At 34.2% G+C, this 25,867-nt stretch overlaps 1 protein-coding gene across 4 annotated transcripts in view; it reads left to right on the top strand.

Moving 5' to 3' along the window:
* The first annotated feature begins 10,548 nt into the window (after positions 1–10,548).
* The window catches only part of LOC114311968 (SUPPRESSOR OF ABI3-5-like), a 229,175-nt gene continuing 213,856 nt past the window's right edge, over positions 10,549–25,867 (top strand). The window contains exons 1-7 of one of the 4 annotated variants that reach the window (XM_082912056.1): positions 10,549–11,181; positions 12,466–12,523; positions 12,723–12,902; positions 14,053–14,245; positions 15,586–15,695; positions 17,985–18,077; positions 18,314–18,369. In XM_082912056.1, coding sequence (XP_082768182.1) covers positions 12,491–12,523; positions 12,723–12,902; positions 14,053–14,245; positions 15,586–15,695; positions 17,985–18,077; positions 18,314–18,337 — 633 coding nt within the window. In that variant the 5' untranslated portion in view covers positions 10,549–11,181; positions 12,466–12,490 and the 3' untranslated portion in view covers positions 18,338–18,369. Of the gene's footprint in view, positions 11,182–12,465; positions 12,524–12,722; positions 12,903–14,052; positions 14,246–15,585; positions 15,696–15,804; positions 15,977–17,984; positions 18,078–18,313; positions 18,370–25,867 lie in introns of those variants that run through there. The other 3 variants (XM_082912057.1, XM_082912059.1, XM_082912058.1) reach the window with 3 other exon arrangements.

Below are 25,867 nucleotides of genomic sequence, written 5' to 3'. Positions count from 1 at the left end.
AAAAATGAGGCGCCAATTTCATTTGCATTGGCGCGAATTATTTTAGCTCATTGGAGACGAACATTTTTGTCACAAAATATTTTTTTTTTTTTGTGACGAACGTAATTCATCACCAATAAATTCCATACCTATTAAACGATGTCGTTACATATTTCCATTTGTTAGGCGACAAATATATTTTTGTCTGGGAATGACAAGTTATGGAAGACGAAAATATTTCGTCACCAATAAACACTCCATCATGCGAACAATGTCATTTCATCTTTCTATTAAATAGGCGACAAATATATTTTTGTTTCAGAAGAATAAGTTGTGGGAGACGAAAATATTTCGTCACTAATAAATTCTAATTGATTGCGTGACGAATATATTTTTCATCTCATAAGGTTAAGTCGTGGAAGACAAAAATATTTCATCACCAATAATAAATTCTTTGTTCTGGTATTGAAGGATACAAAAATATTTTATCACTAATCATTTCTGTTTTTTAAAATGCCGTGAAACTGTGACCCTAAGAGATACACTCTGACGCTTATGACTCATTTTCATGTACACGGACCTTGAAGTCATGACCCAAGAAAACACTTTCTACAAACCCTCATTTCTCTCTCGCACTTGAGTCTACTCCTCTCTCACAAGTATTGAAGTCGTGACTCAAGAAGACACTCTGTAAACCATTTTTTCTATTTCGCGCTAAAGCCCCTCTCTTCTGTCTCACACTTAAGCCCTTCGTGCATGCTAGCATTGAAGCTATTATCCAAGAAGGTACCCTATGCAAACCCACTATTCTTTCTCACAGTGATGGCCCCTCTTGCACGCAAGCACTTTTTCTCATTGTCGGAACCAACTCTATCCTTTCTGTCTAGAACACTCATTTCAGAAAAATCGAAGGTCAAAACCTCTCTCCACAAAAAAAGAAAAAGAAAAAGATAATTAATGTAGCTATTTTTTTTGTGAGAAAAAATACAGAGAAACAAATAATAAAAAATTTGTAATTTTCAAAATTAATAGAAAACATTACCTTGTTTAGTACGGAGTTTTCAATAATTAATTTTTAAAATTTGGTGATAAAATTTATTTTCGTTTTAGAACATAACCCAAACTTGACCAAATATTACTTTTGTCGTTTCTTTTAATTGTTCTCAAAACTATAGGAGACGAAAAAATAAATTCGTCAGAAAAAAAAGAGGCGCCAATTTTTTTTCTTGTTGGTGCCAATTATTTTAGCTCATTGGAGACGAACATTTTTGTCACAAAATTTAAAGTATTTTGCGACAAAAGGAATTCGTCACCAATAAATTCCAAACTTATTAGACGATGTCGTTTCATTTTCTTATTTATTTGGTGACAAATATATTTTTTGTCTGGGAAGGATAAGTTATGGGAGACAAAAATATTTTGTCACCAATAAACCCTTCATGCTCGTTTTGTCTTTCTGTTAATTAGGCTACAAATATATTTTTGTCTCGGAAGGATATGTTTTGGGAGACGAAAATATTTCGTCACTAATAAATTCTCCATGTGTCGTGTTGCATTTTGATTGATTGTGCGACGAATATATTTTCGTCTCATAACGTTAAGTTGAAGGAGACGAAAATATTTCATCACCAATAAATTCTCCATCCCCATACAACGTTGTTTTTGTATTTTTGTTGATTAGGCAATGAACATATGAGTTTGAAACGAAAATATTTTGTCACTAATTATTTCTCTTTATTAAAATGCCGTCAGAAACTAAGAGACACTCTTCCTTAATCACTTACTTTCACACACACACAAATACTAAAGTCGTGACCCGAAAAGACACCCTCTACAAATCCTCATTTCTCTCGCACACTTGAGTCTCCTCTCTTACAGGTATTGAAGCTGTGACTCGAGAAAACAATCTCTATAAACCATCTCTTCTATTTTGCACTGAAGTTCCTCTATTCTCTCTCACATTTAAGCCATTTGTGCATGCAAACATTATTATCCAAGAAGACATTTTGTGCAAAGCTACTATTCTTTCTCACAATAAACCCCTCTCCACAAAAAGAAAATAATAATAATAATAATAATAATAATAATAATAATAATAATAATAATAATAATAATAATTAAACAAGGAAACAAAATACAAGAAATCTAGGCTATTATTGTGACAAAATTTGGTGATGAAATTTTTTTTGTCTTAAAATTTAACCCAAAGATGACAAAATATTGATTTTGTCGTTTGTTTTAATTTTTCTCAAACGTATAGGAGACGAAAAAAAATTCCGTCTGCAAAATTCAGGTGCCAATTTCATTTGCATTGGCTCGAATTATTTTAGCTCATTGGAGATGAACATTTTTGTCACAAAAAATATATATTTTTTGTGACGAACGTAATTTGTCATCAATAAATTCCCTACCTATTAAATAATGTCGTTGCATATTTCCATTTATTAGGCGACAAATACATTTTTGTCTGGGAATGATAAGTTATGGAAGACAAAAATATTTCATCACCAATAAACACTCCATCATGCAAACGATGTCGTTTCATCTTTCTATTAAATGGGCGACAAATATATTTTTATTTTTGAAGAATAAGTTGTGGGAGATGAAAATATTTCGTCATTAATAAATTCTGATTGATTGCGCGATGAATATATTTTTCGTCTCATAAGGTTATGTTGTGGAAGACAAAAATATTTCGTCACCAATAATAAATTCTCTGTTCTTGTATTTAAGGAGACAAAAATATTTTATCACTAATTATTTCTCTTTATTAAAATGCTATGGTTTTGTGTTTCGGAGCACTGAAACCGTCACCCCAAGAGACACACTCTGACCCTTATCACTCATTTTCATGTGCACGGACACTCAAGTCATGACCCAAGAAGACACTTCCTACAAACCCTCATTTCTCTCTCGCACTTGAGCCTACTCCTCTCTCACAAGTATTGAAGTCGTGAAGCAAGAAGACACTCTGTAAACCATTTCTTTTATTTTCGCACTAAAGTCCCTCTCATATGTCTCACACTTAAGCCCTTCATGCATGTCAGTATTGAAAGCTATTATCCATGAAGGCACCCTATGCAAAAACCGACTATTCTTTCTCATAGTGAAGGTGCCCATTGCATAAGCACTTTTTCTCATTGTCTAAACCAATTCTACCATTTCCATCTAGAACACACATTTTAGAAAAATCGCAGGTCAAAACTCCTTTTCACAAAAAAAAAAAAAGATAATTAATGTAGCTTTTTTTTTTTGTGTGAGAAAAAAAAACAGAGGAAAAATTAATAATAATTTTTTAATTTTCAAAATTAATAAAAAAACATTCCCTTGTTTAGTATGGAGTTTTCAATAATTAATTTTTGATTTTTAATCTATATTTTTTTAGTGAACATTTTTTAATATTATAATTTTTTTTTTCTTTTTTTTTTTAACTTTTTAAATCCCTTTAATTTAGATGAGGGCAAATTGCAGCAGTTGTCCCGATACTTTGGTCCTTGTATCATATAAACGTTATGTGCCATATTTATATCTATCTATCTATCTATCTATCTATCTATCTATCTATCTATCTATATATTATAGAGAAAAGCTAAGGATCATGAAAAAACTTTCATGAAAATGATCATAAAAGAATTATGACCCTTGGATTACCTTGATTAATGTGTGGTGCTTTATTTTAAGTGTAATCCAAGAGTCATAAATCTTTCATGATCATTTTCATAAAAAAAAATTCATGATACCTAGTATTGCTCATCTATACTATATATTAAGCAAAAGGGGTTTTTAACCCCAAGCCTTGTGAGAGCTCCAATCTCCCAATCTAAATTTCCTGATTTTTTTATTTAAAAAAAAAATCTTAGCATTTATTAATTTCTCTCAACTCTCAAGTCTTACCAACATAATAACACTTTAATGCATTAAGAACAAGCATAAAAAAAATTATTTGAAATCCAACACATATGAATTCCTTGAAAAGTCCCAACACATATAGTTATTAGCCCTCATAATAACACTTTAATGCATTAAGAACAAACATAAAAAAAATTTCTTAAAAAGTCCAACACATATGATTATTATGAATTCCTTGAAAAGTCCCAACACATATGACCATTATCCCTCATAATAACATTTTAATACATTAAGAACAAGCATAAAAAAAATTTCTTAAAAAGTCCAACACAAATGATTATTATCAAAATATTAAATTTTAATATAATATAATAATAAAAAAAACATTTAATTCCTTGAAAAGTTCAACATATATGATTATTATCTAAATATTAAACTTTAATATAATATAAAAAAGGAAAAAAAGAAGACATTTAAAAAAAAATTTAAAAATCACAATTCACATATATAGATAATTGTAAACACAATCCGTGCATAGCACGGGTGATATGCTAGTACTATATATTAAGCAAAATGTAGTTTTTAACCCCAAGTCTTGTGGGAGCTCCAATCTCCCAATCTAAATTTCTTGATTTAAAAAAAAAAAACCTTAGCATTTATTAACTTCTCCCAACCTCCAAGCATCATAACACTTTAATGCATTAAGAACAAGCATAAAAAAAATTCTTTGAAATCCAACACACATGAATTCTTTGAAAAGTTCCAACACGTATGATTATTATCCCTCATAATAACACTTTAATGCATTAAGAACAAGCATAAAAAGAAATTCTTGAAAAGTTCAACACATATGATTATTATCAAAATATTAAACTTTAATATAATATAATAAAAAAAAAGACACTTAATTCCTTGAAAAGTCTAACATATATTATTATTATCAAAATATTAAACTTTAATATAATATAAAAAAGGACAAAAAGAAGCATTTTACAACAACAAAAAAAAAATATTTAAAAATCGCAATTCACATATATAGATAATTGTAAACACAATCTGTGCATAGCATTGGTGATATGCTATCTATACTATATATTAAGAAAAAGGGGGTTTTTAACCCGCAAGCCTTGTGAGAGCTCCAATATTCAATCTAAATTTCTTGATTTTTTGATTTAAAAAAAAAAAAACTTAGCATTTATTAACTTCTCTCAACCCCTAAGCATTACCCTCATAATAACATTTTAATGCATTAAGAACAAGCATAAAAAAAATTCCTTGAAAAGTCCAACATATATGAATTTCTTGAAAAGTTCCAACACATATAATTATTATCCCCAATAATAACACTTTAATGCATTAAGAACAAGCATAAAAAAATTCCTAAATATCTATACTATATATTAAGCAAAAATGGGTTTTTAACCTCCAAGGCCTGTGGGACATTCAATATCCCAATATGAATTTTCTAAATTTTTTATTTAAAAAAAAAATAAGCATTTATTGATTTAGTCAAAATTCCCTGATCAGCATTTATTAATTTTTTTCAATCCACATGTCTTTTCACATACCTGCATTTATTGATTTGGTCAAAATTCCCTGATCAGCATTTAAAATCCCCTCATACAAATAATTATAGATACAATCTGTGTATAGTTACTGCAGTACCCTTTTCAACTTCTCCCATACACTATGGTTAGTGATAAGATTGTTAAATTATTTTTATAAAAAATCTTAAAAAACATAATTTATATATTAAAAAAAATCTAAAACAAATATAAATATCTATAATTATCCCGTGCATAGCACGAGTGATAGGCTAGCTATTATATAAGGAAAATGGAGTTTTAAATTTACAAATCTTATGGGAGCTCTAATATCCCAATCTTAATTTTAAAAATTTTTGATTTAAAAAAAAAAAAGAACTCAGCATATATTGACTTCTCCCAACCCACTTTTTGACTTTTCTCATACCTACTCCTACACCCTTTTCAACTTCTCGCATATACTATGGCTAGTGATGGGATTGTTAAATTATTTTTATAAAAAAAATTTAAAAATAATTAGTATATTAAAAAAATATCTAAAACAAATATGAATTCTTATTAAATATATATATATATATATATATATCTATACTATATATTAAGCAAAAGGGAGTTTTTAACCCCAAGGCCTGTGGGAGCTTCAATATCCCAATCTGAATTTTCTAAATTTTTTATTTAAAAAAAATCAACATTTATTAATTTGGTCAAAATCCCTTGATCAACATTTATTAACTTTTTTCAATCCACATGTCTTTCCACATGTTTGCATTTATTGATTTGGTCAAAATCCCCTATCAGTATTTAAAATCCCCTCATACAAATAATTATAGATACAATCTGTGTATAGTTACTGCAATACCCTTTTCAACTTCTCTCATAAGCTATGGTTAGTGATAAGATTGTTAAATTATTTTTATAAAAAAATCTTTAAAAACATAATTTATATATTAAAAAAATTCAGAGGTTGTGGTTCACTCATCACTCTTCTCTGTCTGTCCGTCTCTCTCTTTCTCTCTGTGTCTCTGTCACTCTTCTCTTTCTCTCTCTCACTCATCACTCTTCTCTGTCTGTCTGTCTCTCTCTTTTTCTCTGTGTCTCTCATCCATCTCTCTTCTCTCTATCTCTTTTCTCTCTCTCTCTCTCTCTCTCTGTGTGTGTCTCTCACTCATCTCTTTCTCTCATCACTCATCTCCTTTACCACCTTCACCACTACTGCAAACGCCATTTCACTACCACCACTACTACCACGGTCGCCATTTCACCTCGACGACTACCATTACTACTACCATCGCCACCACTCCACTACCACCACTACCACTATTGCCACTACTACTACTACCATTACCTGTCTTTCACCACCGCCACTCCATCTACTCTACCACTACCATAAATTCACCACTAATCTCCTTCGCCATCACCACAACCACCATCGTCTCTTATCCACCACCTTCACCACTACTGCCGCTTCCTCTCCTCTACCACAAAATATTACCTCTCTTCTCTCTCTCACTTATCACTCTTCTCTGTCTATCAGTCTTTGTCTCTGTCTCTTTCTTTTTCTCTCTTTGTCTCTCGTTCATCTCTCTTCTATCTATCTCTCTCATCTCTCTATCTCTCTTCTCTCTCGCTCATTTATCTTCTCTCTATCTCTCTCTCTGTGTCTCTCTCGCCCATCTTTCTTCTCTCTTCGTCTCTCTTTTTCTATGTCTTTCTCTTGATCATCTATTTTCGCTCTATTTCTCTTTCTCTTTGTCTATCTCTCGCTCATATCTTGTTTCTCTCTATTTTTCTATATGCCTCTCTCTCTATCTCTTTCTCTCTCTGTATCCCTGTCTCTCTCTCTCTCTATATCTCTTTCTCTCTTTGTCTCTCTCTCATTTATCACTCTTCTCTATCTCTTTCTCTCTCTGTGTCTGTCTCTCGCTCTTCTCTCTCTCTCTCTTTCTCTCTATGTGTCTGTCTGTCTATTTGTCTCTCTCCCCCATTGTGTTCACCTTGCTCACTCTCTACCACCACTATTCTATCTCCTCTACCGCTACCACAACTTCACCACTTATCTCTTTCACCATCACTTAACAAAAAAAAATGGGTCGTAAAAAAATATTTTTCATTGGCCACAAAAAATTAACTTTATTTTAATAGAAAATATTATCCCTACTTCTACCAAATAAAATAATAATAATAATTTTGTATTCATTAAAATAAATATGAAACAAATAAATTTTCAACCTTACTAAATGAAAAAACAAAAACAAAAATTCATTAACTATAAAAAAATTATTTTAATAAAAAATAAATTTTTTTTAGCAATGACATTCTCCGTTGCAAAAAAAAAAAAAAAAAAAAGAGTCGTTTTATTATTTAAATATTCATTTGTAATGAAAATCAGAAAAAAAAAATCAAAAAAATATCCATTCTCCCCCCTTCCTTTTCCATTCCCGCTCGGGTTCCCCCCAACCCAAATCCAAAATTCCCAATCTCAAAATTCCCTAATCTCTCCCCCCCCTTCTTTTCCATTCCAGCTCGGGTTTCCCCCCACCCCAAACCCAAACCCAAAATCCCCAATCTCAAAATCCCTAATCTCTTCTTACGTCTCTCTCTCTCTCTCTCTCTCTCTCTCTCTCTCTCCGTCTCAATTTGTTTCAGATGATGAAGACATTTACGATGGCCTTCAAGACGAGCCATGGGAGGAACGAACTCTCCACCTCCTTTACAACTCCAAGAGATCTCTCTCTCTCTCTCTCTCTCACAATTCTTATTGATTAATTACCGTGACGTGTTCTTTGATTATCACAGATTTTTCAATTGCTAAAGTTCAAAAAAGTGGACGAAAGAAGCACAAAGTGCGCTGGATGTCGAAGAGAGCTATGGAAATTCCTTAAGTCATCATCGAACTTCAAGACCAAGCCGTAAGAGAATGTACTCTCCGATGTCTCAGTACTTTCCTTCTCGAGGTCCATTCTAATCTCAAAACCTTCATGTGTAATTTTCTATTCTATGATTAATTTATTTCTTTCTTGGGTTTCTTGTTAATCAACCTATCAGTTTGGATTCTTTTCTTATTATTGGTTTCTTTCTGAAATTGGGCATGTTCTGTATTGATTAATTTTCCTCAAATATGTATTTCTTTGCTAAATTTCAGTGGATTGGGTTTCATTTCATAGATGTTAGTGTCTTTTCTGTGTGATATACCATCAACTATTTAAACTTAAAAGATCAGGTTTTACTCTTATTATGGTTTGCTCAATTGGGTGCTTGCTGTTAGCATTAATTTGTTTATTTAACTTAATTCTAATTTTTATTTCCATGTTTGTTGACTATCACCTGAATGGGCTTCAGAAATTTTCTTTTCCTTTCTTTTTTTTTTGGTTGTCGATAGAAAAGAGAAGATCCAGAAAATTACTACAGGACAGGGTTCTTGTTATGTAATTCTTGCAGCACTATAGCTGTCTTGCTACAGGTTTGAAATATATTGGTGTTGTTTTCTGGGTTAGGGTTAAATTGTCATTTTCAAGTGATAATTTTGAAGATTGAAAGTGGAGAGAAGAGAACCACAATAACCTGTATTTGGAGAGGGTGTAGATAAAATGCAGGCCCATGTGATTCCCAGGTGGGAAAGGTAGGCATCATTGTCACTTAGATCTCCTTGGCCACAAATTTGATGAGTGTACACCATCATTTGATGGCCCACCCCACCCCACCCCACCCAACCCCCAACCCACTTAGGCAGAAATCTGCCTATTAGTCTGGTTTGTTATATGTGATTTGTCTTTTCAAGCCTATTGGATCATATAATTAGTTTCTCCAACTTTTATTTTTTATATTTTACACAAAGTAATTACTTGTCTTCTGTCCTAAAAAAAAAAAATTACGTGTCTTCTTGTTATAGGACAGTTTGAGAGAATAAATCTCAACCAATTGTCAAATTCTTAACCCATTGCCAACCCACAAAACGTCAAAATCCACAGGTTGGTTCAAGTATTTTGGCAGTTCAGGTTGGTAGATTGTAAATTTTAACACATTTTATAAACATATTTAAGTTCTCAAATATTAAATGAAATTATGAAACTACAAAATCAAAACTAAAAACAAAAAAAAAATGTTTGATAATATACATGTGCCCAAAAAACATGTAAATTAATAGATAATTTTGAGATGGCGAGAGTGGAGGAGGGAGCAATGCCCCACCTTCAAACTCTAGTTATCACAAATAGTGAATTGGTAGAGGAGGTCCCCTCCGGTATCAAACATCTAACCAACCTTCAAATGTTTAGACTTTTTGATATCTGTAAGAAATTGATTATGAAGTTAGATTGAGAAGAACAAGGCGGGGATTACTGGAAAAAATCACACATCCCTCAAGTTGTAATTGAGAACTCAAACAAGGTCAAAGGTAAGTAAAGTTTCTACAAAAAGAAAGTGAAAAGAAAGTGCTCTCACTTAATTGGATCAGTATCACAATTAGTACCATATCTTTTTCTTTTTCTTAGTTTTTTCATAATCAATCATTTGCCTTCGTTTTGGTCTGGATGATGATTGATATAATTTTTGTATTCCAAATAATTGATAATAGTTGATTTGGTGTGTTTCATATCACAATTCATGCATGCATTGTACTTTCATTCTTACTTGTTTATGTACTTATCATTATAATTGTTGCTATTAAAAATTTAATGTTGCCACGGTTTTAACTAAAATTGGGACAGTATGGATCCTAATTTAAAATTGGACAAGTTAAGAGTGCTCTTATCAATCCTAGGAGTTCAATAGCATTATATTGCATGTATTAGACTCGACTTTAAGAGCACTATTAAAAGGGTTTCAGAACTTTTCAATATTTCTAAGGTTGTAAGAACTATTGTGTGTGAAAATACGTACTTCTTCAAATTATAAACCAATAACATTAAACTGAAAAAATGAAAAACATACCATTAAATAGTTGAATTCATGATTTCCAATCCATTAGCAAATATATTGAATATGTTAGGACTATCTTAATGATACATAATCTTAAATCTGAAGCTGAACAAAAGTCGATTATGTTGGGCCACCAGCAAACATGTTTATTGGATGATCGCAAAGTAAAACTTGTCCGGAACTTTTGACTCACACTATTACAAAAATAGATAAAGATCACACTTTGATACATGAAAATATCTCACTTTTATTAGAAGTGTGATAAAAAAAATTAGATTGATATGTTAATCACACTTGATTTGATTGAGTGTGATAATATTTATTTTTTATCACACTTTTCAATTACGTGTGATTATCGATATACATTTTTTAATCACACTTTTTAATTAACATGTGATATATTTATTTTTTATATCACTTTTCCATTAAGTGTGATTTTATATATATATATTTTTTATCACACTTTTCAATTAAGTGTGATTATATATATACATTTTTAACCACACTTTTAAATTAACATGTGATATATTTATTTTTTATGTCACTTTTTAATTAAGTGTCATTATATATATTTTTTTAATCACACTTTCTAATTAAGTGTGATTATATATAAAAAAATATATAAATGTGATTATATATATATATATATTTTAATATATTTTTTTATTCAAAAATATATCCCAAAATTGTTGCCTTTTCCTCTTCCACTACTCCAGCAGACACGCCTTCTTCCAAAAAAGATCTAGAAGTTCCAAACATATACCAGACTCTTCCTTTTCCAATTCTGTTTTGCCTCTGTTCTTGATTCATTTTCCCTAATTCTATTTGCAGCTCCAAAATCCCCATTGTTGCTCACTCAAGTCTTCGTCTCTGTTGAATCTTGAAACTTTTGGTGAGTTCTGTTCTCTTTCTTTTTTCTATGCTCATTTCGTATGTCATTCATAAGATATATTTGTATATGATTATGATTATTATTACTGGAATTATATAAATATAGTGTTTCATTTGGAATGAGGGTTTTGGGTGGGAATGTTGATATTGTATTTGGGTTTTGTAAATCAGAGTTGGAATTTTTATTTTTTATTTTTTATACTATATGTTGATTCAGAATTTTGTATGTTGATACTGTATTTGTATCTGTATGTGTGGAAGATGTGGTCTAGGGTTGATGAAATGGTGGGGATTGTAGTGGGTTCATTTGAAGCTGGTTCTTTGTTTTTTGAAGTTGGTTCTCTGTTTTTCATCATTTGAAGCTGGTTCATTTGTTTCTGAACAAGCCCATTAGAACCTCTGCTAGTGACAATCATTTCTCAAAGGTTGGAAGTTTTTAAGTCAAACAAAATTTTGCATTTCATTGCAGTTGGGAATTTGTAATCAACATTGCATCTACCTTTTTCTAAGAAAAATTGATTTAAAGTATAGCGAAGTGGCTGGTGGGTTACTATTGTTGATTCTGATTGCAAAACTTGGAGGCTTGATTATTGAATTTAATTTCACAAAGCTACTATATAGGTATTGGGACATGGAAGAGCATCTCACCTTCAATTAATTTTCATTCAACCAGTGCTACAGCTTAAGTAGTCTTCTGGTGCTTTTTTATTTATTTTTTATTTTTTTGTATCTTTTACATCATGTCTATCTTGATAACAACACATTACAATGCTTTCCTTCTCTCTCTCTCTCTCTCTCTCTCTCTCTCTCTGTGACACCGATAACTCCAATAAACAAGTTATTGGTGTTAGTTGTAGTTTCCAATTTGTGGGTGGACTTAATCTTCTAACTATGGTGTTTGGATATTGGATTTGAGTAGGGATTTATGGATGGAAAGGAAATGAGAAGGGAAAAGTGATAAATTTAGACGTGATCTTTTGAAATTTAAAAAAGAAAAGGGAGACCAAGAAAGATTACACATTACGTTCACTAATCAAATTAGATTGATGAATTCTTAACATAGAATTGTGTCAAAGAATGAGAATTGTTGAGGAGCATAATTTATGTGTATTTTTCTCGATAACCATGTAATGGGCTTGTGGTAAATTAAGGAATTCCCATTTCTAGAGTTTCAGATATTAGTTACCAAGTCTACCACAATGACCCAGCATAAAGACCATATGATATTTCATTTTTGCTCTCAAAATGTCACTTGATTTTGTCACGCTGATTTGATTTTGATTAGACAAATGGGACTGCTTAGCTGATTTATGAGTTGCAACGGGGCTCACTTTAAAAACTATGTAAGATGCAAACTGCAATTATAAAGGCATTGTGGTCATCTCAGTCTTTGTGCTTTTTATTTTTGTCATATTTTTTTCCACTCTTAATAAAAGTTAGGTTTTTATAAATATAAATATTTTTTTATCATGTTATTGTTTGTTGAAACATATTGATATTCATGCTCAAACTATGGTTTTTATGTGTTTTCTTGTTCTCCAGGTTGAGGATGCTACCAAAGCTCTTGGAGCAACAAACGGGGCAACTCTAGAAAATAACGGACAGATTCTACGAGTAGCATATGCAAAAAGCATTCTTGGACCGGGATCAGGGCCATCAGGATCTTCTCAGTCAAGCAGTCTTGCGGCTGCTGCAATTGAGGCAGCAGCATTTGCTCAACAGGTAGGCATGTATTGTTTCATTTTTATTATAAATGTATAATGGTCTATTCTATACTAAATATGTTAGTGTGGCAATTTTGGATGTTCACTTCTTCGTTATATGTATATACACTGCCATCATGTTGCAACCTGCTCTTTTCTGCTCTCTAGTGCTAGTTAACTTGATCTTATGATGTGTAGCACCAAGGGCGGAGGGAGGGAGGGGGGTTTGTGGCCCCTTCAAGGTTCTGAAAATTTTCATTTGTACATATGTATGCTATTTCTAATTTTTATTTTATTTTTCATATTACATGATAGCCCACCAAATTCAATGTAGCACTCCCAAAAAATTTGTGAAGTCTACATTGTATTAGAGTTGGCTTTCAAAATTTAGTAACTCATATAGTGGTCTCAAACATTTACAATAATATTATGATAGGCATATTTTCTTACAATGTTTTGTTTACCATCTTATGTATCAATTCTACGTTAGTATTAAGCATGAATGGCTAAGGTGATAAACAAATTGTGGTAAAAAAAAAATATGATCATCCTAACATTAAGATCCCCTCAACTATTAGCAAATATCACCTTACCGGTTATCTATAAATTCATATATTTTGACCCCTTTAACTATAAAAACTGTACAAATAATGTTTAATTGAGATTAATCTCTTATAATTTTATTGGTTCAATTGGCCTCTATTAAGTAATATTCAATAATGATTTAATCAAATAAAATTCATGCCGATCCATTAACAGCTCGGCGAGATCTGCCGTATGACTTCCTATGGAGAAATCCTGGCTCTGCCCCTACGTAGCATCATATATGTTGCAGGATACACTTTGTGCTTGTTCTTGGATTTTTCATAGTTTATTCATCCCATTCTTTATCCCTGCTATCTAGAAAACCACTGTGGTCCTTTTGCTGACCTGAAGCTGTTTTTAGTGTTATGTAATTTAAGGAGAGGATTCATTGCAATGGTAACTCAGGAAGCAAACACTTTGAATGCTCATGATTGCTTCCAAAGACACTCACACGTGTATGCACACATGCACACATTCTACCTGGCTGATCTCTTCTTATTTTCTTGTATTGGTTAGATGCAATTAGTCTATATTGTTGACGAACCTGATTGAATAAATACATTCCCTCCTTTCAATCCTTGTAGTATGATGCTGTTGGATGGGCACCAAAGGAGTATAATCCAGACAATAAGCAGCCCTCTGGTGGGCAGGAGCCAAGTGGTGGAGAGGTTGCAGGTCCAAAGGATGCTTATTCATTACAATCTGGCTTTGTTTGGGATGAAGCATCTGGCTATTATTATGATGCTTCTTCTGGATTCTATTATGATGGAAATACAGGTATTTATTTATTTGGAAGCTACATTTTAGTTGTTGTTTTCCTCATTGTTACTATAAAAGCTGTCTTGATTTTATGTTTATGCATAATATAGGCAAATGTTGCAAGTGTTGTATCATGTGAGCCATAGCCCCCGTGATATCAATGTTGTGTTCTATAAGTGAAAGTTCTGATATGTGTTTCTCATGCAATTGGACTGGTGCACTAGTGTGGCATCCTAAATCTTTAACAATCTTATTCAGTGTGCATCAAATAATTAGTTTCATTAATCATTGGTCTTGTGGTGGCATTCAATTTTTAAAGGGCCTCTGGTTTGGATTTCTGCTGTCAACTGACCATTACATTGTGACAGCATTTCTATTTTGGAGTTTATGGTTGGCTTGGATTGCTCTGCATTTGTTGATGGTTTTCAGTATGGATTATTTTAAGAAAATATAATTTTAGTAATTGTTACAAGGTTTTTTATATTTGAAATTTTGAGCAGAGCCCCGATATTTCTACACTATTTGGAGAGATGAGAGGAGAGACATCACTCAATAGAATTGTACAACTTTGAGAGCAGTATTTGTTGGGTGCTGCTAACAAACCTATCCAATATACTGATGGGGGATCTTTCTTCCAAATTTTGAGGTTTACAGAGGGTTAATTTGTGGAGATATACAAAAGTTTTCATGAGGAATATTTCTTGAAAATAATTAATATTTTTGTTTTATAAAAAATATTTACTCCTACCAATTTCTTCTTGTGTATTTATTGTCGGTTCATTCACAGATGTCATTTCTCATGAACATATGGAGTCATGGCCACAAGAAGCCTTAAACCCCCCAACTCCATGATATTGTCATAAACAGAGTGAAATGATGATATTTTATATTGACATTCGCAACTTCTCAGATAGAAAATGTCATTATTGTTTTGATTTCAACATCTTCTTGTTGTTTTATAATTGTGAGAAAACTTGTGAAATATTCGTATATCTTCATATTCTGTTTTATACTCTGAAAAATTCAAAACAATACTAATCAATGAAGGCATGGTTTGTTAGTTAAAATTGGGTTAGTGGTAAACAAATATGTAACATAAAGTATTAATATTTTTTTTATTATTTTTAATGCCATGATCAGGTGAAGCATATCTATGATAATATGTATTCTATTTTTATGCAAGCATGCTTTATTTTGTTGCTAATGAACTGGACGGGTACTAGTGCTAGTGGAGTAGACCAAATAGAATTTGGTCTAGTTTCTGATGAAGATCAATGTTTTATTTATTTATTTATTCTTGTGTTTTGCAGGATTATATTATTATTATTTTTATTTTTATTTTTTTTATAAATGTGCAGGATTATATTATGATGGTAACAATGGGGTTTGGTATTCTTATGATCACCAAACTCAGCAGTATGTCCCCTACTCTGATCAGAGTGACAATAAAACAGCTGGAAAACAAAATGTGAGATAAATTCTATACTTTTATTACTATTATATTCATGATACTTGTACATCTTCTTCATATTATCTAATTGTTTGTAAATAACCTCTTGCAATTCAATGGAAAAAAGACTTACACGGAAACCGAACTTGATGAAGTGCGAGTTGAATGGATTAATTTCGTACTAAAGAATATGAGTTGAAATCCAATGTAAGTATGATATAACTTCCGTTATTTAAATTGCTAATCAACAATTTCTTTAGTTGGTAAGGAATATATAATCACTTCAAGATTTCATTTTAGATTTGTTGATTCTATGTATATTTGGTTTTATGCCTTTAAAATATCTGCTCATACATTGAAGATTTTCATTTTGGATTTATTGATTCTATGTATATGTCATATTTATATATGGTAATCCAAACATTTTATACTAATAATAATCAAAGTTGTTATTCATTTTCTATTGATGTAGTAGATGACGAGTCAGTGTGATGAGAAAATGTTCGATTTTGTCTTTTGTAAGACAAGAACAATCTCTACAATAAATATTAAGTTTATTCATATGCTTCTAGTGGTTTCTGAATTAATTTGTGTTTTTTATTTTTTCAAGTTACAAATTTCTTGGAGAAATGCAAAATATGGTCAAAGAATTCAACAATTTCGTTTTTTCAAGTTTTTTTATTTTTTAATATATGTAAGCACAGTTAAAAACTTTTTATTAATTCCTTTGTATATACTTTTAAACATTTAACTTTCATTTATGAAATATATGACGTTATTCCATTCAATATATGGTTGTGATTCAAAATATAGCATATAGTGCGCATTACATTCTTCAAATGCATATAACGTGTGATCTTATCTGATTATTAATCACATGTTTTATTAGATATTAATCACACTTAAAATCTGTAAAAGATGTGATCTAAATATTTTTAATCACACTTAAAATGTGTGATCTAAATGTTATTAATCTCACTTAAAATGTGTGATCTAAATATTATTAATCACACTTAAAAGATGCGATCTAAATATTTTTAATCACACTTAAAATGTGTGATCTAAATGTTATTAATCACACTTAAAATGTGTGATCTAAATATTTTTAATCACACTTAAAAGCTATGATCTAAATGTTATTAATCACACTTAAAAGATGTGACTAAATATTTTTAATCGCACTTAAAATATGTCATCTAAATATTTTTAATCATACTTAAAAGGTGTGATCTAAATGTTATTAATCACACTTAAAATATGTGATTAAAAATGACCCCTTTTAATCACACTTTAACAAAACTAAAAGGTGTGATTAAATAACATACATCACACAAAAAAAGTGTGATCTTTATATGTTTTTGTAGTAGTGTCATTTTACTTTTGTGTATATTTTGTGATGAGGCCTCTCAGAAAGCATTGAGGTAGAAGATCAACAGAGAGCTATTAATTTGGATGAATTGTAGCAACTTCATATTCTTTTGCTTGTAACTTAGATAAAATTTGATTAGAATAGGGAGAGATTTCAAAAAAAACTAGAAAGAACACAATCAATTTGCTGTGAAATTCCATGTGTTCTTTTTTCCTTATCCTCTAAGCATGTAAGTGAAACATAATAAAAACCAAATAAGTGGCAAAATGAGAAAGGGAAACTATTAAACATGGATTGGAAGGCTCACATAATAGGAGATTAATTTATGATTCCTTAAAATGCATCTTTCACATCATAGAATAAAGAACTAAGATTTCAGTTTCTATGATTGTATTTTCTGTTTGTTCTTGAGTTTGGTCTAAAGTTTCATGATAATGGTAAGCAACTAGCTGAGTAACTAATACAGGGTATTAAGACAGAACTTTAGATTTGATATAGTTGTGGAAGAAAGAAAGGGATATGAGTTTGGTATCAGTAATTGTTCCATATCTTGTGAAATGTAAATGGATTTTTTCACAATCTATCTTGCCTATGCTTATATGCCCCCTAATTGTGAACGGTGTAAATTACTCGTTTTTCTTTTTTCACCTAGAAAAATCATCTTATAATGAAATCTCAACAAGTCCTCTAATCTATATTTCGAAGAATTGAATGAAACTAGTGAATAATTTGAAACATCTTTTAAGTTGAAATGATATATAGGAAAAGGATAGATATGAACAATGCAATTCTTTATTATCAAGCATTAAATTTGTTTTACTAGTGATACATTTCATTGTTATATTGGTTCATTCTTCCTTACAGGAACAATCAAAAGCTAACATATTTGTCTTACTAATGATACATTTCATTATTATATTGGTCATTCTTTCTTATAGGAGCAATCAAAGGGTAACATCGCGAACAGAGAAAGAATGTATACAAAACACAGGTGTGGTTCTAGGTCAATCCCTGTTAGAGTAGAAAAACTGGTACATATCAATTAAATGGACCAATATAAGTTATATGAACTTACGGCACATTAATGGGATGCACCATTTGTGAATTAGCTTTAAAATTAATTTTTTGTTCTCATAATCTCGAAAAAAAAGTCTGTTAGAGGGGTAAATTGTATAATTGATCTAATTGTAAATTGATGAGTTACTAATGTTTTTAATCTTTTGTATAATTAATTAATTACTAAAGCTTTTAATTTATTTTTTTGCAGATTGGATTGGGGTGGCATTTTTGACGTGCAACAATGATCTAATTTGCTTGAATGTTGTCACGCCCTCAAAATAATAACATTAAACCCGTCAATATAAACATACATTTATATACAAAAGATCCACATTCCCTCAATTAATCAGAGTACTCCATTACAAAAGTATTACACGTTAACAACAAAAGTAAATGCCCTACGGGCTTATAGCTTTCCAAGTTATCACTTGGTTACAAAGGAGAGTATCAACTCGGTTACACATTAAGCCCTTGGCTTAAATTTACATGTAATACATCAAAAGGAAAATAAGGCAATAAAAATATGTCTTGCCCCTAGCCTCCCAAGCTATGTCCTTAGAGGCGGCATGCTACCTGTATCTGAAAATAATGTCCCCATATAGGGTGAGCCAGAGCCCAGCAGAGATATACTAAACCAACTATGAACAATGATTAAAAGATTAGCAACTGATAGATGGTCGATACTTACACTCCTATTTACATCTTGTTTCAATTCCATGACAACCAAACCTATGTTACAATTCACTTTTCATTTCTTATTCAATTTTGAGTTTGAAAACAGGGTTCAGTACTCTGGCCAAAACATTTTGATGAGATTATAGTTCATCACTAGAACATTTTCAAAATTCACGGTGGATACACATTTTGGTGTTGTATCAATAACACATAAACTACTCCCATACTTCACAAACGATGATGATATACATTTTAGTGCTATATCAAATCAAACAGACTTTTCAATAGATAAGCATATGAGCTATATCACCACTACAACAGATAAGCATATGAGCTATATCACTACTACAACAGATAAGCATATGAGCTATATCAACATTCCAATAGATAAGCATATCACACATCAACAGATAAGCATATTAGCTGTATCCACACTTCACTAGACAAGCATATGAGCTGTATCTACACTTCACTAGACAAGCATATGAGCTGTATCTACACTTCACTAGACAAGCATATGAGCTGTATCTACGGAGTTCATCCCCCATCTCCTCCCAATCCTATCCAGTTTAGAGGTACATCCCCCATCTTCCCCTAAACCGCGGAGTACATCCCCCATCTCCTCCTCTACAGAGTGCATATAAACACAACGGTTCTATACACAATATAACACATGTAAACACAGAATCACATACGCAATCAATCAATACATAAAGTTAATGTATTCTACCAACCGTCTACACATAATGCATATAAATACACTGGTCATATACACAATCACTCAATACATAAAGTTAATGTATTCTATCAACCGTCATACTCTATGACACATCCGATTGATTAGTTTTAGTTTGCCTAATCATCATGCATTGTCTACAACAATCAACACTACCCTCCACCGGTAGTCCAAAGCAATTATTTCTAAGCAGGAAATAAATGCACAAATGGATAATATATCAACATTTTCAATTCAATTCCTCGTTTTCTTCAATTAATTATATGCATTAATTAATTTAAACCAATTAGGGCAAATTACCATAATTCACAAAACAACCCTAGGGTTCCATTTCCATCAATGTACCAACATCAATCTCATTTCTCTATGCCTAACATGCATATAGGTTTATATATTTAAAACCCCGACTTTTGTAAAATTACACAAAAGCCCAAACTTTCACCAAATTACCAAACCAACCCTAACATCTCAAAATACTAAAATTTAAAGACAAAATCCACAGAGAGGAGTAGGATATCCCTACCTCGAAGTTTGAGCCAAAAAGGAGATGAAGACTCGAAGATCAACGTGCTCCAAATCCAAACTTTTTCAGATTAAGCCGAAGCTCTCAACGCCCTCTATCTTTTTAACAAGGGCCCTAGGCTAGATTCACACTCTAGGGAGATCAAATCTTAGAGAGAGTGTAGGTTTAGAGAGAGAGAGTCTCGGATCTAGGGTTTGAAAGAAAAGGAAGTGAAAAACTGATGTTCAAAAATGCTACTGTCCGCTGATATAAAACACGCTCGCTCGAGCGAAGCCTTTGTCGCTCGAGCGACCAGACACAGAAAAATCTCGCTCGAGCCAAGAAGTTCTCGCTCGAGCTGAAAAGCTAGAAGTGCGCTCGAGCGAAAGAATGCTCGCTCGAGCTAACAACTCAAACCCTCAGGTCTGCCACCAGCACGCTCGAGCGATAGACTTCTCGCTCGAGCGAAGAACAAACCAGACCGCTCGAGCGAAGAAAACTCGCTCGAGCCAAGAAATGCAACTCTCAGGTCCAGAACCAGACACAATCGCTCGCTCGAGCGAAGCCACTCTGGCTCGATCCACCAGACACGAACTCAACTCTCGCTCGAGCGACCAACTCCTCGCTCGAGCGAAGGTCCAAAAATCTGGGCAGCAGCACTAGGCTCCCAAACGCAACCAACCTGTAACAAACCTGCCCAACACATCCTATAACTCAATATTCAAAGTAGTAACAGATGTAAACAAGACAATAATCAATTACTAACATCCACGGACACATGTCTGGATCACTGTTCAACAAGGGTAAACCCGGGATCTCTATAACCTCCCCCCTTAAAGAATTTCGTCCCCGAAATTAAGGATACGCCAAAACACAAGGCCAATTAATCACAGAGCATTCAACAACCGAGTCCCCACGGAAAGAAATTACTTTCACAACAAACCTCCGACTTACTCTTAGCAAGGAAGATACTAACCAAGGGAACACATTCTAAACGACCACACCTTAGGCACGCAAGCCTCAACAAACCAAACTTCCCCCGAAACAATTCACCAACAACCGACTAGCACTCCAAGCTGAGTCACTACTCAACACCACGACCAAAGCAAATCTTTAGAGTAGATAATAAGAAAACATTTTCTTGTTCAAGAGGCATTTCCCAAAGATGTTTAAATTTTCAACGTTGACGTTCCGGAATAAATCTTGCATGTTCCATACGAAAACACAAAAGCTTTGCAAACATTTTTCACAAATACGATGTTACCCAGAACGCAGAGTCATCCACAGTTTATTTGCCTGAAAGATTAATCGGGAATTCTTTAAAATCCTTGAATTAAATCAACTTTTCAACAATACATCTAGACGGTCCCAAACACTAGGAAAAGTTTGTTTTCCATTTCTTTCCAAAGTGACACTATCAACAACCATCACTCACATGGTGATGCCACAACCAACATGGGACACAACATTTCTATAATGATAGTTAATAGAAACAACAACAGCACAATCAACACATAAGGTATAAATACGGCTCAGGACCTGGCCAACAACCAAATGAGATCACATCTCATCCCCACTGTAGACGCGCCCGCGTGGGCCTCACGCTACAGTTCGGACTCGATTTGTGTCACGGTTCTTAATCTGAACCAAAGAGTCCAAATCTGGCAAATCGTTTTGAGAAACAGATTTTTGAAAAAAGTAGTGCCAAACATGGACTGCTTTGCCAGATACAGAGTCGCCACCTAAATATTTTTTATGGGAGAATTTAGGAAACCCTGACTCGGTGCCGAAGGCCACATGTCCGTCATCACCGGAGTTGTCTCGGCTCGGGAGCTTGGGTACGATCGGGGAAGGTCAGCTATGAGCACCCCCTTTCGCCCGGTCCGAAGGCCGACCTCTACTAACCGTGATATCCGTTTTTGAAAACTTTATGTGTTCTTAAACCAATTGTTAGCCTAGAATTACTATGTTATGCGCGCAGCAAACAAGTATAGACCAAATCGCCCAAATTGGAACAAAACATTTCATGTTTGTTTTGAAAATGGTTTGCTACTCGCAAGTAGGCTAAAATGCAGATTTTGCCACCCTCAAGTGGGCTTTTAGAAAAGATGATTTTGCCACTATCTAGTGGGCTTAAAACTCACAGTTTTAATGCATTATTCCAATTTAGGTAATTCAACCTCCATCCACAGGCATTCAAGCAGTTATATCACATAAGCAGCTAGCCTCATGGTAAGCATACTGTCATGTTAACATTCACACACATGCGAGATGCTAAAGCATAAATACTTACATCGTACTCCGTGCCAAAATAGTGAACTAGTTAGCAAAACATGCGTGTCCTAGTTCATGCTAAATTGTCTAATGCAACACATACAGGATGCAATTAGATGGGCTCGGCTAATCTTAAACATGGCATGTGAAATGCAATCAACTATCACATAGTCAATTTTTGAATTGAAGTACAAATGCAGTTAGCGTGATGTACCGAGCCCAATGCATGTAATACAAATGCACGGTTGCACACATGCATAGCATAAGGTATGCTAAAATAAATGATGCCCTAATCTACCATCATAAGCAGGTAAATAAAAGGGAGAAAGAAGTGGGGGTTGGAAGACATGCACACACGCACCCACACTTATTACAAGTTTGCCCTCGCTCGGAGGGACCAAAAGAATAATACAGTCCGAATAATAAATCGACTATCCTAGCTAAATTAATTATTACAGACCCTTGATTAATTAACAAAATAAATGCAGCAAGAAGGTGGCCGCAGCCCTGCCTTGGGATGCGTGAGTGGTGCATGCTCGAATCCGTCTCGCCCGGAAAGCCCGTACCATAACACTGCCACCTCTGTTTATACTGCCCTGTCTCTCTGAAAATTGCCAAAACTCCAGGACAGGTTCCTTGCATGCTGCAGAGCACCACCGGCTCGGGGAAATTCCCACCGGCAGTTCACAACTTCCACCGGCTGTTGATTGGCTCACCGGCATTTCAAAAAGTGCCGGCCGGCACTAAATTATGCCGGTCGGCAAAAACTCCCTGCAGAAGACAGTTTTGACAGCAACAGAAAATAGACAGCGTATGGCATAGGATTTTGGGCACATGTATGCATGGACACACTCCCTATCATGTAATGAACTCAATGGAACATGGCCCTCGACCCTCGGGCCACCAATCACGCATTTCGATGCATGATGGCCAAAGAGTCAAGTATGCATTTCAATGTCAAATGCAATGCACACAAAACATACAAGGGACCCGACCTCAATCATGGTTGGTCAAGAGGCGAGGCAATGCACGACAATGCACATGCGACCTAGGCATGCAAGCAAACATACAAACATGTAATATAACTACATGGCACACACAATGCTAACAACATAACATGCACAACGCATTGAAACAAGGCATACACAATGTAAGATGGACTTACACCAATGTGAGTGGACCTCAGCCGCACCCACATCAGTGGCCATAAGATGAAAATGAAGTGCCTCAAAATGCGTGTACACAGACACGCAAACCGAGGCAATGGCATATGCTATGCAATGGCTAAAATGGCATATAGAATGCAACATGGACTTATACTAACATGAGAGAGCCTCAGCCACACTCACATAAGAGGCCGACGAATGAAAATGGAGTGCCTCGAAATGCGTGCACACGGGCACGCAAATCGAGGCAATGGCATACGCAATGCAAATGACATGAAAATGTGATATGGGCTTATACCAACATGAGTGAGCCTCAGCCACACTCACATAGGATGCCGATGGATGAAAATGAAGTGCCTCGAAATGCGTGCACACGGGCACGCAAACCGAGGCAATGGCATATGCAATGCAATGGCATGAAAAATGGAAAGAAATCATTCTAATGGAATTTCAGCACTAAAATATGGGGGAAAACAGTCCCGAAATGAGGCGAAATGATACCAAATGCATGGAATAGTCCCGAAATGCGAATTTAGGCACCCGAAATGGCCTATAGCTATGCAATGCGTGCACAATATGGACATGAAGTGCAAATACAGAAGCTAGGCAGTCCCTAAATAGGCATTTTTTCAGTTATGAACATGGTCAAACAGCAAGCATAGGTAGAGCAACAATGGCATGCAAAAATGAGGGTCAAGAGAGGGGTATGAAGCAAGTGGTATATGCAAAAGCCAAACTGAAAAATGTCCTTCTACAACATCGAAGAGGGACCAAAAATATACACATTTACAGTTCATGGCAGCCCCGAAATCAGTATACAAACATGCTAGAAATTCAATGCAAAATGAGGCTCAAAAGTGGCTATAACATGAGGTATACAAAGCATTCACCAAACAAGCAAAGACCCTTAATAAAACATGTTAAGAAGGTCAAAATAAGGCCACTTTAAGTTCTGATCATGGTCCAAAAATAGAAAAATGATAGGCTAGTGAAGCATGCAAGAATATTGTCATACAAAGAGCTATTGAAACAAGTGTGAGATAGGGTTCTCAAAGAGGGTTGAGCCCTTCAACAAACATGTAGAATAGCTCAAAAAAGACCTAGTTTCAGTTAAGGTCGGAGCCTAAAACCGTAAGCAAATATGGCTAAGAAATGATACAAGAAAAAGCTCAAAAGAGAGGAAATGCTACTCACCCTTGAAGACCAAACTTTGATGGCTTCTTGGCTTGAGTTTGTGGCTCCTTAGGCTTTGAAGAACAGCCTCCAGCTGCTGGAAATGGAAGTGGTGGTGTTGTGCTATGGCTTGGTGTGTAAATGGCCAAGGATAATGGACTTTGGAGCTTGGAAGAGAGGGTTGAATGTATAGATATAGGGTTGTATGTATAATGCTCCAGCTGGTTTTTTTTCTAACCTAGCATAAGGAAGAAGAGGGCTTCCTTTATAGAGCCAAGGGAGTAAGACTTCTCTTAGAAGCTTCAAAACCAAGAGCCAAGATCCTCCATACACGTGTATGGAGGATCCAGTCTGTGCCCTCCAGCTGGCACAGCTGGAATCCACTCAATCTACAGAATGCTCCGGAAGGTCGTCGGCTAGCAAAAAAGGCCGGTCGGCTACTTTAAACTGCCGGTCGGCACAATAAATTGCCGGTCGGCACAATAAATTTCCGGTCGGATAAATATAGTGCCGATGGGTGGCCGGTGAGGTCAAAAAAGTTCCAGTTGGTGTCCAAATTGAAGCCCTGGAAGTTAGCTTTCCAATGGCGTAAACCTTGCATTAAAATTACTTCTGTGCAAAAAGTTATGCCATTTTTCGTGAAGCCGCGCAGATTCGATCCAACCGGGATGATGCCCGACTTCAACTGATCATATCTCCCCCACCCGGACTTGGTTCTAGGAGATTCTTGAGTGAAAAATGAAGCCCCGGAAGTAAGATTTCCGATGGTGGTAGCCCCATAGCTAAAATCCAAGCGTACAGACAGATAAGCCAGATTCAGCGAGGGCTGCTCGACTCGCTTCTACCCGGATTCATGCCGAACTTCTCCCAAATTAGTTTTCTCCTCTCCTTTCCTCTCTTCTTCAACTCCAAACTCCTAAACAAAGTGTTTTGAAGGATTTGCCTCTCTCCTTGCCAAAGAAACTGAACATTTCCCCTGCACACCTGTCTCCACCAAGTAAACCATCAGTAACGCCCAAGTCTTAAGGGCGGTCAAAAATGGGGTGTCTACAGTTGCCCCTCTTTGACAGAACTCGAAAGTCATAACAATGACGGGAGTGAATGTCAAAGCCCAGAGACGACCCATTTTTGACAAGGCCGAAGACTTGGACAAACAAACAAAATACAAATGAATGAATGGTTGTGCCCGCAGGCTGCCTACGTATCCCTTTCCAAGGAATCAAACCAGCGTAGTTC

The sequence above is a fragment of the Camellia sinensis genome, unplaced genomic scaffold (assembly GCF_055761805.1).
Source record: "Camellia sinensis isolate YWXY unplaced genomic scaffold, ASM5576180v1 Unanchor2, whole genome shotgun sequence".
NCBI lineage: Eukaryota > Viridiplantae > Streptophyta > Magnoliopsida > Ericales > Theaceae > Camellia > Camellia sinensis.
This window is presented reverse-complemented; position numbering and strand designations above follow the sequence as displayed.